The 14317-nt window shown below is 42.5% G+C and overlaps 1 protein-coding gene across 10 annotated transcripts in view; it reads left to right on the top strand.

The window, feature by feature from the left end:
• The first annotated feature begins 518 nt into the window (after positions 1–518).
• Positions 519–14317, top strand: part of ESR2 (estrogen receptor 2) — a 98695-nt gene continuing 84896 nt past the window's right edge. For 7 of the 10 annotated variants that reach the window (XR_013395106.1, XM_015143836.3, XM_077937646.1 and 4 more), the window contains exons 1-3: positions 519–1494; positions 10499–10950; positions 13730–13902. Coding sequence is in view for 8 of the 10 variants with exons in the window: in XM_015143836.3 (XP_014999322.3) it covers positions 10589–10950; positions 13730–13902 (535 nt within the window). In the remaining 2 variants the exon portion in view is untranslated. 10 annotated transcript variants of the gene reach the window in all.

Genomic DNA, 14317 nt, shown 5'->3' with positions numbered 1-14317 from the left:
CAGGTCAGCTTTAATGAAAATTGGAGTTGGTGTGGGGCAGTGGAGGCTTTTCACAGCTATTGTTTAGCTGATGAAGCAGGTGCTTCTCCATCTTTGGAGCCTGTCTTCATTACCTGCGGACCTCATCCTTATCAACCCGGAGCACACTTGTGTCTATTTTGGCTAAACACTAAACAGTTGAGGCTGGTACTGTAAAAGGTTCCCTCCAAATGCCCCCTTGGTCTTCCTCTGTTAGAGATCTGGATCACAACCCTCAAAAACCATGTCCCTTATGCCACCTGAGTGGTTTGATGATTAATTAGGCACAGATGTGACACTGGGTTCTCGCAATGGCCTGTGGGTCACACGTTACTTTCCTTTTAATTTTCATCAGCAGCAGCTGCCTTAAAGCCAGTTAAGATGGTGGTCGCAGTCTCACACCCTGAGGCTCCTCCTGGGTTGGGTGAGGGGAACACCCCGTTAAGCTGGGGGAACTGGGGCTGCCACCAGGAGGCGCGAGGGGCCTTCGCCTGAGGAGAGGGGTGGGCAGGTACCTCCAGCCGAGAAGGGCGCAGTGGCCGGAGGCACAGGTCTCCCCAGTGCCACTTCCACCAAGTGAGTTCGAGGAAGTACCTGGGATCTTTGATCTAACGCGAAAGGCCTTCCTAGCGAGCTCTTGAGAGCTGAGAACCCACGCCCTCCACCTCTAGTCCACGGCTTTGCCACTCCAGGACCCGAAGTTAACGTATGCTGCTGGGGATTGACAAACCCAAAGCCTCTCTGGTTTCACCACTGGCTCCTTAGAATCAGACTTCTGTACTGAATGACACTTATGTGAGTCAGGGGCTGGGGGGACGTGATCCTCGAAGTGCGGTCCCCAGACTGGCTGTATCAGTGTCGGCATCCCGCAGGACCTGGTTGGAAATGCATGTTCTTAGGCCCTACTACAGACCTCTTAAATCTGAGACTGCGGCTGCGGGGAGCGCCATCTGTGCGCCACTATCCTTGGGGGTGGACCAGGAGGCGGCTCGAGGGTGCTCCCACTTTGGGGTCACGCGCGGCGCCGGGCGCTCCTGAGACCGCCGGGCTCCCGGGCTCGGTGGTCACGTGGGCTCAGGCACTACTCCCCTCTACCCTCCTCTCGGTCTTTAAAAGGAAGAAGGGGCTTATCGTTTAGTCGCTTGTGATCTTTTCAGTTTCTCCAGCTGCTGGCTTTTTGGACACCCACTCCCCCGCTCGGAGGCAGTTGCAAGCGCAGTGGCTGCGAGAAATAACTGCCTCTTGAAACTTGCAGGGCGGAGAGCAGGCGGCGAGCGCTGGGCCGGGGAGGGACCACCCGAGCTGCGACGGGCCCCGGGGCTGCGGGGCAGGGCTGGCGCCCCGAGCCTGGGCTGCAGGAGCTGCGCTCGCTTTCCTCAACAGGTGGCCGCGGGGCGCGCGCCAGGAGCCCCATAATGCTGGAAAAGCACGTGTCCGCATTTTAGAGAAGGCAAGGCCCGTGTGTTTATCTGCAAGGTAAGCGCCCCTTCGCTCGAGATGTCATTTAATTGTCTCATTTTGTTTGAAATCCTGCGGTGAGAAACCAGTCGTGTTGAGAACAATAAAAGACCAAAAAAAACGGTCACCAAAACCAACTGTCTTGAAAGCTACTGGAAAGATGGAAAATGTATGCTTTGATTAAATGTCTTCATTCAAGACACCGGCAAGTTAACTTATTTAGTTTGTGCTGTGAGCTCTGGGTTGCTTGTGCTAATATGAATGTCTGAAAAACTTTTTTTTTTCCTGTGGTTTTCCTCGATGGATTTCCCCACTGTGGGTGAAATGACAGTGGAGTTGAACACACTTTCTGATTGAAATTTGAGGGCCTAGGAAGATGTACACGTCTCAGGCAGATGATAGGGGTTTTAAAATGTATTAATTGGCATTCCTTAGCCATATCAGCAAGCTGCGTTCCTCCTTTCCTGGGCAGACCAAGCTAAGCTCTATCTGGTCTCCTTTATTTGCTGAAGAGGAGTCCAACAACTGCCTTCTAACACCCTGTGTGTTATTCTTCTGGGAAGGATAATATTAAGTCAAGTGAATGTTATATTTGTGGGAAAAACTTTGAGTGGACTTCTATTTAGGAAAGTAAGGTTGATTTACTTTTACTTGCTGTTTAAAAAGCAGGATTGTGTTTGGGTGTGGTAGGCAACATTTTGAAGGAAAGAGTTTGCCTTATTTTGCTTTATTTCTAGTATTTACATGGGCATTCCATTAGAAAGTTTTATTTTTGCTCTAAGTTTCGTGACTCAGTGTCTAGTGAGGGGAAAGATGTTTGTCATTTAAAGAGTGAACATGTGAAAGGAAAGACTTTTCTGAGAGTGTTGTAAAAAGCAAATGTAATGTGACTATGAAAAGAATATGATTAACATCTTTGACTCCTATTTTTTCTGAAGAAAATGTATTTTGACATGAGTTCTAGAGGGAAACTAAGGATCTGTTTATCAATAGGCATTAGAGTATACACCTTAGGATTGCATTTTACGTTCAAGCAATTTTTTAGATGAATTTCTGAAACGTTCTCATTTTAAAAGCCATGAGACACTTGTTAACACTGAAGTCTTGCTCAAGACATAGAAGTCGCTGAAATCAATTAACATGTTTAGGACACATTTCTAGTGTTCTGAGGGATGTGAATAAATCACAGTTTGCATTTCTCAGAATGTATTTATAATTCAGAAAAGGTAAAATTTAGTAGCAAATTCAACCCATAACCATATAATTAACATTTAATAGATATTGATATGTTCACTTTTAAGAATAAGACAATGAGATTTTCTTTAAGTGTGTATTGAACACATAATGATTCAAAATTCATCTTGTGATAAGTTTAGGTGATGTTTTGAGTCATTTTATAGAATATAAATGTGGATAAAATATAAAATACTGAAGGCTGAACTTGAAGTGTTTAATGGTAAGTTTTTGATAATACATCTAGAACCCTTGAGAATTGTATGCTTGAACGTTAGATGTCATAATTCAGTGTCTAGCACACTGTTTTATGTGCAATAGCACTTAAAAAAATTAGGCTACTGCAGTATAATTTACATACAGTAAAATTTAGCCTCTGTAAGTGTACCTCTATGAATTCTGACAGATGCACAGTCATGTAACCAGCACCACAGACAAGACACAAGACAGTTCCATCACCCCAAAAGTCCCCTTTGTACCTCCACCTACCCCACTGCCCCTGAAAATGACTGATTAAAACTACATAATAAGTATGTAGTTTTGCTCTTTAGTGTGTTTTTACTTAGACATATTTTCCTTCACTTTTTTTTGAAAGAAAAACCTGTTTTTCCCTTTTTATAGGATGAGTCAGTTTGTGGTATTTTGAATTCTAGTACCTTGGGATAAATCAAGGCAAAGACAATGCTACTTGCAAATGGGAAACTAGAGACTTGGACTAAGTGTTAAATTCATATAGGGCTAATAGATTTAGTTCTTCGCAGATTTAGATTCTATTGTGGTTTAAACCTTTGGTTATGGCATATATCATTAGTTATCCTGAACTGAAATACAAGGCCATTAAAAGTTATTTATATCATATTAGTAGAATGCATCATTCTGGTATAATCTTTGAATTTTAAAACTTCTATATTAAAAAAAACCTACTTTCATTATACCTGAGATTAAGAAAGCTACCTGAAATTGCATATTATCAAATAGTGAGAAGCAAAAGAGGGTTTGAAAATGACAAATTGAAGACATTTAAAATGCAGAGTGATTACAATTGCTGAAGGTAAAATATTTATCTTCATAGGGGCTTAGGTCTGTACGCAACTTATTTGTAGATGTCAGGATTTTTAAATTTCTCTGCTCATGTCTTAAAGTCTAGATTTTCCTGGTGGGTGGAGATGCAAAATGTTTTGTAAACTAATAGTTTTCACTGTTTAATACAGTATTCAATTCAGTATGCAGTTAGGAGCCTGTTATTGGTAGGTACTGCTAATATACATATATAAAATTGATGTCTTTTTCCTTTTTCCTTTGTTCTATGAAAAACAGCCTGTATTTTAAATATGTAACTTACCTTGCATACCCAGTTACAGTGGTAGTAACTAGGATATGCAGAGTAGCAAGTTTATGAGGAACCAGCAAACTGGATAGTTGGCCTTCCTAGCTGGAATTATGACAGGTCTTGAAAATGAAGGGCATTTAGTGGAGAATCTTTGTGTGGGTGTACTTGAGAGAGGACAGGAGAGTTAGGGTGACCTGGAAAGATAGATTGCTGGCCTTGTATGTTTCCTCAAAGCCAGACTGCAGCATTTTGTTAATAAATTGTTGTGTGTTCTACTGTCAAACCCAGGCCTGGAAGGGGAGTTGAGAGCATTCAACCTAACTTCTGGATTGGCCGTGTCATCTTGAATCTCTTCACTCAGAATTCTCTCTAACCCTGCCCCAAATGAATATTTGAATTTGGTCCAGTTCCTACAGAGCATGGTCTGTGGCTGTTGTTGGTATTAGGCAAGAGCAGAGACTTGCTGTTGAGAGAGAAGACACTCAAGAAGACTGATGAACTCTCTCCCACCCCTGCCTTTGAGGCTTGGTCCTCTTGCCCTGTTCAAGCCCTCAAAACTCTATTTCCTATTCAACTAAATAAGCACCAATTGGTTACTAGGAGAATTAGCTTTTCCTCATTTTGGAAGGAAGCAGGGTTTCCTGATGTACATGTTCTTAAGAATTATATGCAAATCAGTTGTTAATGATGAATTCTATGGTGATTTTGGAGTGTTTTATCTTCCTAATATTAAATTAATTGAGGGCCTTAATATTTTGTTTTGAAAGAATATATTTAAAAAGGCTGGGTATGGTGGCTCACGCCTGTAATCTCAGCACTTTGGGAGGCCTAGGTGGCCAGGAGTTCGAGATCAGCCTGGCCAAATAATGAAACCTTGTCTATTAAGAATACAAAAAATTAGCTGGCCGTGGTGGCTCATGCCTATAATCCCAGCTACTCAGGAGGCTGAGGCATGAGAATTGCTTGAACCTGGGAGGCAGAGGTTACAGTGAGCTGAGATCATGCCACTGTATTCCAGCCTGGGCAACAAAGCAAGACTCTATCTCTAAATAAATAATAAATAAATAAATAGAATGCATTTAAAGATAATAATTGGCCAGGTGTGGTGGCTCATGCCTGTGATCTCAGCACTTTGGGAGGCCAAGGTGGGAGGATTGCTTGAGGCCAGGAGTTCGAGACCAATCTGGGCAACACAGTGAGACACCATCTGTACAAAAATTTAAAAATTAACTGGGCATGATGGTGCATGCCTTTAGTCCCAGCTACCTGGGGGGTTGAGTTTGGAGGATCCCTTGAGCCCAGGAGGTCAAGGCTGTAGTGGGCCATGATCTTACCACTACACTCCAGCCTGGGTTACAAAGCAAGACCTTGTCTCACAAAAAAAGAAAGCGAATAATTGTCAAACAGCTGCTTAGGCACATCAAGGATGCTTGCTGCTTAAGAAATCTTTTAAAATATTTTCCATGAATTTCCTTCTAGTTGCTGCTTTGTGAGTGTGAATTTTTTACTTCTGTAGGGCACAAAAATGTGGGGCATTTGAACTGAATGCTTGGGAAAGTGTGATGGGCAGGTGGAAGAAGAATAGGGATGAGCTGTCTAAGTCCTCCTAGTCTGCAAGCTTGAGAATATGGCATCAGGAATATGTGACATTTTGTCCACACACACAGTGTTGGCAGGCTACCAGCAGCCCAGCTATCTGGACTAGAGGTGATGGATTTCTGTAGAACGGAAGTCAAAAAGTAAAATTAGGAGGCAAAAATCTTCAGGGTGGCCATAAAGACATTGTAACTTGTCTGGAAATTCCAACCAACACTGTATGTGTATCCAATGACATACCAATAGACTGGCTTCATCTTCTTGGATGTGTAATAATACCTTACAGAATCATTTCTTTTCTTTTTCTTTTTCTTTTTTTTTTTTTGAGATGGAGTTTTGCTCTTGTTGCCCAGGCTGGAGTGTAATGGCACGATCTTGGCTCACTGCAACCTCTGCCTCCTGGGTTCAAGTGATTGTCCTGCCTCAGCCTCCCGAGTAGCTGGGATTACAGGCATGTACCACCATGCCCGGCTAATTTTGTATTTTTAGTAGAGACAAGGTTTTGCTGTGTTAGCCAGGATGCTCTCGACCTCCTGACCTCATGATCTGCCCACCTTGGCCTCCCAAAGTGCTGAGATTACAGGTGTGAGCCACCGTGCCCGGTCTCAGAATCCTTTCACAGACATCTCATTTCATCCTTAGAGCACTGTGAAAAGATACAGCACCAAATAGGTACCTGTTTCTACTGAAGAAGATGTGGCAGCTCAGGGAATTTGTGGATTTGTCTAAGATTGCCTGACTTTCAGGCAGAGCTGGGGCTAGAATGATTGTTCTGCTCTGTCCGTTGATAGAATATACATAAGAACAGGCTTGATGGTGGCTGACCTTGTTTTTTTTTTGTTTTTTTTTTTGTTTGTTTTTTTTGAGACAGTTTTGCTCGTCACCCAGGTTGGAGTGCAGTGGTGCGATCTCAGCTCACCGCAACCTCCACCTCCCCGGTTCAAGTGATTCTCCTGCCTCAGCCTCCTGAGTAGCTGGGTTTACAGGGATGCGCTGCCACGCCTGGCTAATTTTGTATTTTTAGTAGAGACTGGGTTTCTCCATGTTGTTCAGGCTGGTCTTGAACTCCTGACCTCAGGTGATCCACCCACCTCGGCCTCCCAAAGTGCTGGGATTACAGGCATGACCCATCCATGCCCAGGTGACTGATTTCTCTTTTTTTTTTTTTTTAAATGGAATCTCTCCCTGTCGCCCAGCTGGAGTGCAGTGGCATGATCTCGGCTCACTGCAACTTCCGCCTCCCAGATTCAAGCAATTCTACTGCCCCAGCCTCCCAAGTAGCTGGGATTACAGGTATGCACCACCATACTCAGCTAATTTTTGTATTTTCAGTAGAGATGGGGTTTCACCATGTTGGTTAGGCTGGTCTCGAACTCCTGACCTCATGATCTGCCCGCCTTGGCCTCCCAAAGTGCTGGTATTACAGGCGTGAGCCACCACGCCCGGCCCTGATTTCTTATTAACTAGATTTATAGTTGCTTTGATAAAAATCAGTCTAGTCTTTTTGGAGTGTCTTTCTGCCATTTCTAGGGCCAACCTTTTTCTTCTCCATGAATCACTGTCAATATTGGGAATTTTAAATACCTTTTTTTAAATTCAGAAGCCATAGTATGTTCCCCAGCCAGTATGTTAGAACACCATGCATGATCCCATGTGTACAAAAAGCTTTCTGGCTGAATTCGGATGTGACCTGAGAGGGCCAAACAGAGGGGTATGTGCTGGGGGAGTGAGAGAAATCTCTAGACGGAACACAGGGCTGTTCCCCACCCAGGATATGGACCAACTATTTTAGGTTATGGTGACTAATTAAAGAAAATTGACATGCAAATAAATGAATAATTCTTAGAATCAGGATGTCTGGTACTGGTTCTTTGGTTGGCCAGGTGAAATTCCATGCCAGGCCCAACAATTAAACTCTTTAGAGACTTTTTTTTTCCTGTTGTACCAGAACATTGTACTGAGGCCATGTTTGAACATTCAAACGATGTGTTGGGAAAATGCTGCCTTACAATGTTAAATTAAATCTTTTGGGGAGTCTTTCCTTTGACCAGTTTATATCTCTGTTTTAGAGGAGGGCTTCTCAACCAGAATGGGTTTGATGATTTATTTTTATAGACCTCTGGTAGAGAAGAGACCCCCCCCTTTTTAATTTTTTTTACTACCTGTTGTCCTGTCTCAGAGAACTATTACAATGGTGTAAGTTCATCATTCCTTCCCCTTATTATGGCTCTGCTTAGGAAGAAAAAATCTTTGCCTTGGCTACCAAGTTCCTATCTATTCAAGATGCCACTGACAAAGAGTGAATCTGTGAATCACATGAATCTGGTATATCTGAAATATATCCAAACAAAAAGCACCTAGCCTTTTAATGACTCTCCAGAAGTCAGTTCTCTGACTGTAATTATCATCCTTTTGGGGGTATGTGGAAATTCTACACAAGTTGATTGGTGATATGTTGAGATGTGAGATCTATATTTTCTAAGCAAAGTTGCCATGCACCTGATTGATTGGCTAGGTGCATCCTGGCGTTTGTCGTTTGTTGGTGTGGTCTGATAGTTGGTTTCACCACTGCTGGGTACCTAGAGTCATCACATCCATAGAGACAGAATGTAGGCTGGTGGTTGCCAGGGGCTGGGGGAGGGGAGGAGTGGGGAATTTGTTTAACAGATAGAGGCTTTTAGTTTTGCAAGATGAAATGAGTTCTAGAGATTGGTTGCACAACAATGTGAATATACTTAACACTACTGAACTTTATACTTAGAAATGGCTAGGATGGTAAATTTTATGTTACCTGTATTTTAATACACACACACACAAAAACTTTGGGCCAGGCACGGTGACTTACACCTGTAATCCCAGTACTTTGGGAGGCTGAGGCGGGCAAATCATAAGGTCAGGAGTTCGAGACCAGCCTGGCCAACATGGTGAAATGCCGCCTCTACTAAAAATACAAAAAATTAGCCGGGTTTGGTGATGGGCACCTGTAATCCCAGCTACTTGGGAGGCTGAGATAGGAGAATCGCTTGAACCTGGGAGGTGGAAGTTGTAGTGAGCCAAGATCGCGCCACTGCACTCCAGGCTGGGTGACAGTGTGAGACTCCATCTCAAAAAAAAAAAAAAGCAAAAAAAAAGTAATGAGAGCTTACTTCAAGATGGCAGCAAAAGACAGACAGAGGAAAAAAGGCATTGGGAAAAAAAACCAACGTGCCTTGGTGATTAAAGTTAACTGAGTCAAGGGGAGAAGTCAAAGGTAACTATAATAGGCTTTTTCTATTAACACAAATAGGGAATGAGTGGTTTTGGGAAAGAAAGTGATGAATTATACCTCAGATATTATATTGTCTATTACTGTGGCCAGGCACAGTGGCTCACACCTGTAATCCCAGCACTTTGGGAGGCCAAAACAGTCAGATCACTTGAGGCGAGAAGTTCGAAACCAGCCTGGCCGACATGGTGAAACCCTGTCTCTACTAAAAACACAAAAATTAGTGTGGTGGCATTTGCGTGTAATCCCAGCTACTCAGGAGGCTGAGGCATGATAATTGCTTGAACCTGGAAGGCAGAGGTTGCAGTGAGCTGATATGGCGCCATTGCATTCCAGCCTAGGTAACAAGAGCGAAACTCTGTCTCAAAAAAAAAAAAAAAAGATTTGCCTGTAATGAGCCAGTACCCCCAGCTTTGTGCTCACTTTACATGCAAAAATTATGTTGTTTACTGTAGAGCAAAAATTGAAGGGCACATTCAAAACTGAGAGGTAGGCCAGGTGTGGTGGCTTACGCCTGTAATCCCAGCACTTTGGGAGACCGAGGCAGGTGGATCACTTGAGATCAGGAGTTCGAGACCAGCCTGGCCAACATGATGAAACCCCATCTCTACTAAAAAATACAACACATTAGCCAGTCATGGTGGTACACACCCGTAGTACAGCTACTTGAGAGGCTGAGGCAGGAGAATCGCTTGAACCTGGGAGGCAGGAGGTTGCAGTGAGCTGAGATCACGCCACTGCACTCCAGCCTGGGTGACAGAGTGAGATCCTGTCTCAAAAACAAAAAAAAGACAAAAGCAAAACAAAACCTAGAGGCAACAGATTGATAAGTGACACAGTTACACTGGTCAGTCTCTTCTGCTAATACCTGTTGTCTTTCATTATTGAAGATTCATAACATGTTTTCTTTTTTATTTTTTTTGAGATATGGTCTTACTCTATCACCCAGGCTGGAGTGCGGTGGCATGATCTCTCCTCACTACAAACTCTGCCTCCTGGGTTTAAGCAATCCTCCTGCCTCAGGCTCTTGAGTAGCTGGGACAACAGGCACATGCCACCATGCCTGGCTAATTTTTGTAGAGATGAGGTTTCACCATGTTGCCCAGGCTGGTCTCGAACTCCTGACCTCAAGTGATCCGCCCACCTCAGGCTCCCAAAGTGTTGGGATTACAGGCGTAACTCACTCACTTGGCCTCAGTGTATTTTAATATTGGTTGAGACTAGCCTTGCTCATTGATCTTCTCTTTTAGGGTTTACTTGGTTATTCTTGCTTATTTTTCCATAACAACTTTCATTTTTATTTAATCCTGTGTTTTCTAGTTTTAAAGACTATTTTATAATAAATTTTCATCATTAAACTCTTGTGCTTAAACTGTTGATTAAACAAACAAACAATGAAGAGATGAATGAAGCAGAAAATGTGAGTTTCATGCCTCACATTCCCACTCCTCTGAGGTTAATATTTTCATATATATATTTTCAGGATGTATTTGTAATCTCATACAAATGTGTGTATTTTTTAATGAAAATATTTAAATTTTTGTAGTTACACCTGTAGCTCTAACTAACTTGGCAATATCCTCTGTGTTTCTTTACAGCCATTATACTTGCCCACGAATCTTTGAGAACATTATAATGACCTTTGTGCCTCTTCTTGCAAGGTGTTTTCTCAGCTGTTATCTCAAGACATGGATATAAAAAATTCACCATCTAGCCTTAATTCTCCTTCCTCCTACAACTGCAGTCAATCCATCTTACCCCTGGAGCACGGCTCTATATACATACCTTCCTCCTATGTAGAGAGCCACCATGAATATCCAGCCATGACATTCTATAGCCCTGCTGTGATGAATTACAGCAGTCCCAGCAATGTCACTAACTTGGAAGGTGGGCCTGGTCGGCAGACCGCAAGCCCAAATGTGTTGTGGCCAACACCTGGACACCTTTCTCCTTTAGCAGTCCATCGCCAGTTATCACATCTATATGCAGAACCTCAAAAGAGTCCCTGGTGTGAAGCAAGATCACTAGAACACACCTTACCTGTAAACAGGTAAGTCCAGTCTTCATTCTGAATTATAGTTCCTAGCCATTTCTCAAATCACTTTATGGTTTAGTGAGAAGGAAATAATATGTTAGACAAGGTCTTTATTTTAATTTTAATTTTTATTTTTTTGAGACGGAGTCTCGCTCTGTCGCCCAGGCTGGAGTGCAGTGGCACCATCTTGGCTCACTGCAAGCTCCACCTCCCGATTTCACGCCATTCTCCTGCCTCAGCCTCTCGAGTAGCTGGGACTACAGGTGCCCATCACCACGTCTGGCTAATTTTTTGTATTTTTAGTAGAGAGGGGGTTTCACCATGTTAGCCAGGATGGTCTCGATCTCCTGACCTCGTGATCCACCCGCCTTGGCCTCCCAAAGTGCTGGGATTACAGTCGTGAACCACTGCGCCTGGCCTAAGTTCTTTATTTTATTAATTACATAGTTTACTTAGAGCACCCAAAACACAGGATGCCCTGTTCTATTCTGATACTTTAGTTCTCATTAAAAAGTGGTATGTACATCAGTGTTGTGGGGAGAATTTGCTATCATGACTATTGTCTTTATACAGTAAAGACTGAACTTAAGTCACTCTTTTTCTTTTTTTGAGACAGGGTCTCGCTCTGTCACTCAGACTGGAGTACAATGGCGCGATCTCGGCTCACTGCAACCTCCACCTCCTGGGTTCAAGCGATTCTAGTGCCTTAGCCCCCTGAGTAGCTGGGATTACAGGCGCGTGCCACCATGCTTAGCTCATTTTTTTTTTTTTGTATTTTTAGTAGAGACAGGGTTTCACCATGTTGGCCAGGCTGGTCTTGAACTCCTGACCTCAAATGATCCGCCTGCCTTGGCCTCCCAAAGTGCTGGGATTATAGACGTGATGAACAACTGCGCCTGGTCTGAACTTAAGTCACTGTTAACGGAGTTATTTGGATTTGAAAAATGATTTTTACTTTACTTTCAGTTTTAGAGTCGTCTTATAGTGAAATCACAATTTAATGTTAATGACAAATTGTTTCCAGGATAAAAGTAACTGTGGCAGTATTACAACTTAAATGAAATTCTAGACATGCAAAGCCTGAAAAGACAGATGATTGGTATAAGCTTTTTAACCATGAACTAGAATAATAACATTATATAAAGATTGGTGGAAACTATTGATGTAAGGCTTCAGTTAACATTCCCTGAAGTTATAAAGGATGTGTGTACTCTTTAAATGCAAGGTAATGTTATGGGTTATTTCCATCTAATTATTAACATTTCTAATGATAATAGGTATGAAGGGAAGGGATGGTATAATGAGAAAGGAGAGAGGGAGATAAACATCTAAAACAAAGTACTAAGGGCATATTGGATATTGAAATTCGTTACTTTCAAATATTATCATAAAACTTTGAGACGGTAACATTGCACCGTAATTCTTTTTTTCTTCTTTTAAAAACATTTTACTCATTGGTAAAATAAAGAAGAGAATATAAACATTGTGGATAACTTTTTTAAAGTAATGGTTTTTTTTTCTTCCTTCTTTAAAGGAAGACATATTTTGTTTCTGAGCGTGAATTATAATCAACGTTCTGCTAATTTTGGGGCAAATTAATCCATGATATAATTACCTTCATATATAAATCAATAATACCTTCACCATTCTCTTTCTAAAAGAACCATGGCCTGGCAACATCAGGAACTAGCCAGATGTGTTTTGGGGCCTGCCTGGGGCTCCCTTGCTAGACTCTCTGTTCCTTTATGAACCTCAAGCCTCTGCTTCCTTCCAAGCCTTTCCAGGCCAGGCACTTGCTTGTTCTCTCTCTTCTCTTCTCTCTTCTTTTTTGTCTCTCCCTTTCTCTTCTCTTCCCCCTTTTTCTTGTCTCCCATTCATCTCAAGGTAACTTAAAGTCCATTTGTTACTCCTCTTAAAATTATTTTTATTTTATTTTTTTGAGACAGAGTCTCACTCTGTTGCCCAGGCTGGAGTACAGTGGTGCAATCTTGGCTCACTGCAACCTCTGCCTCCCGGGTTCAAGCAGTCTTCTGCTTCAGCCTCCAAAGTAACTGGGATTACAGGTGTGTGCCATCATGCCTGGCTAATTTTTGTATTTTTAGTAGATACAGGGTTTTATCTTGTTGGCCAAGCTGGTCTCGAACTCCTGGCCTCAGGTGATATGCCCACCTTGGCCCCCCCAATGTGCTAGGATTACAGGCATGAACCATTGCTCCTGACCTGAAAGTTATTTTAAATCTAGACCTTTATCTGAAATTGCAGAGAGTGAGATGTTTGTTCTCCATTTAAATGGGAACCTAAAATGTCTGAAGGGCTGCTTAGCAATGCTGTTGGGAATGGATGTTTGAAAGTGGTTGTGTGCCTTCAGGCCCATCTATGCAGCGTTTGTGAACTCGAGTAACTACAGAAGACCAAGGCATATCCTGCCTATGGTTCAGACCTGTGGGTAAGATTTGATCTAGCCACTCCTTTCATTACACTTAGAGATGGACCCCCCACCCCATGGCTATGACTGGTCTTCTGCAGTGACAAATGCTCATCAGCATCACGTGGATGGGCATAAACTCACCTACCCACTTTCAAACATTAGTCATTCCCCACAGCGTGGCTCTTTGAAGATATGGTATCAGTATCAAAAGCTTTGCTCTATCAGATTTCCGGGAATATATTTACCATGAACCCTGGAGGAAAAAGATTAAATTAGGCAATGTTCATGCTATTTTTTTTTTTTCCCTAGAAAGCCCTTTTTTCCCCTTTTATGCTCTGTTCAATGGATATTTTCTTTGCTCCCTAGAGAGACATTGAAAAGGAAGGTTAGTGGGAACCGTTGCACCAGCCCTGTTACTAGTCCAAGTTCAAAGAGGGACGCTCACTTCTGCGCTGTCTGCAGTGATTTCGCATCGGGATATCACTATGGAGTCTGGTCGTGTGAAGGATGTAAGGCCTTTTTTAAAAGAAGCATTCAAGGTACAAGAGAATTGTTAACTGCTTTAGTTTCCTACTTTTGCTTTCAAACAATTTTGCAGAGATGACTTGGCAGAAATGTCACCACTGGCCTGTTTGGCACACAAAGTATTTGATGAGCAGTTCAGAAGATCATGTGTGTTTGGGAGTGGGTTGGGTGGTGGGGTGGAATTGCAGATTTCTACCCCAGAACCCCAAAATTATATAGCCAACTCGAATGGGTCTTACTCCTCTTTCACTCACATGGGTGTTGGATAGAAGGTGTCGAGTTACAACCTTGTAAAGGTGTCTCTTGGAAAAAATGTGCTCACAAGGAGTTGCAAAGATTGTTTCTTTCTTTTACTTAAATTTAATATATAGCATGCTTAACAGTCATGATGGTGGGCTGGCTCCTGAGGAAGAGAGAATAAACACATTT

This window comes from Macaca mulatta, chromosome 7 (assembly GCF_049350105.2).
Source record: "Macaca mulatta isolate MMU2019108-1 chromosome 7, T2T-MMU8v2.0, whole genome shotgun sequence".
Classification (NCBI taxonomy): Eukaryota; Metazoa; Chordata; class Mammalia; order Primates; family Cercopithecidae; genus Macaca; species Macaca mulatta.
Note: the sequence above shows the minus strand (reverse complement) of the source record. Positions and strands in the feature narration are given on the sequence as shown.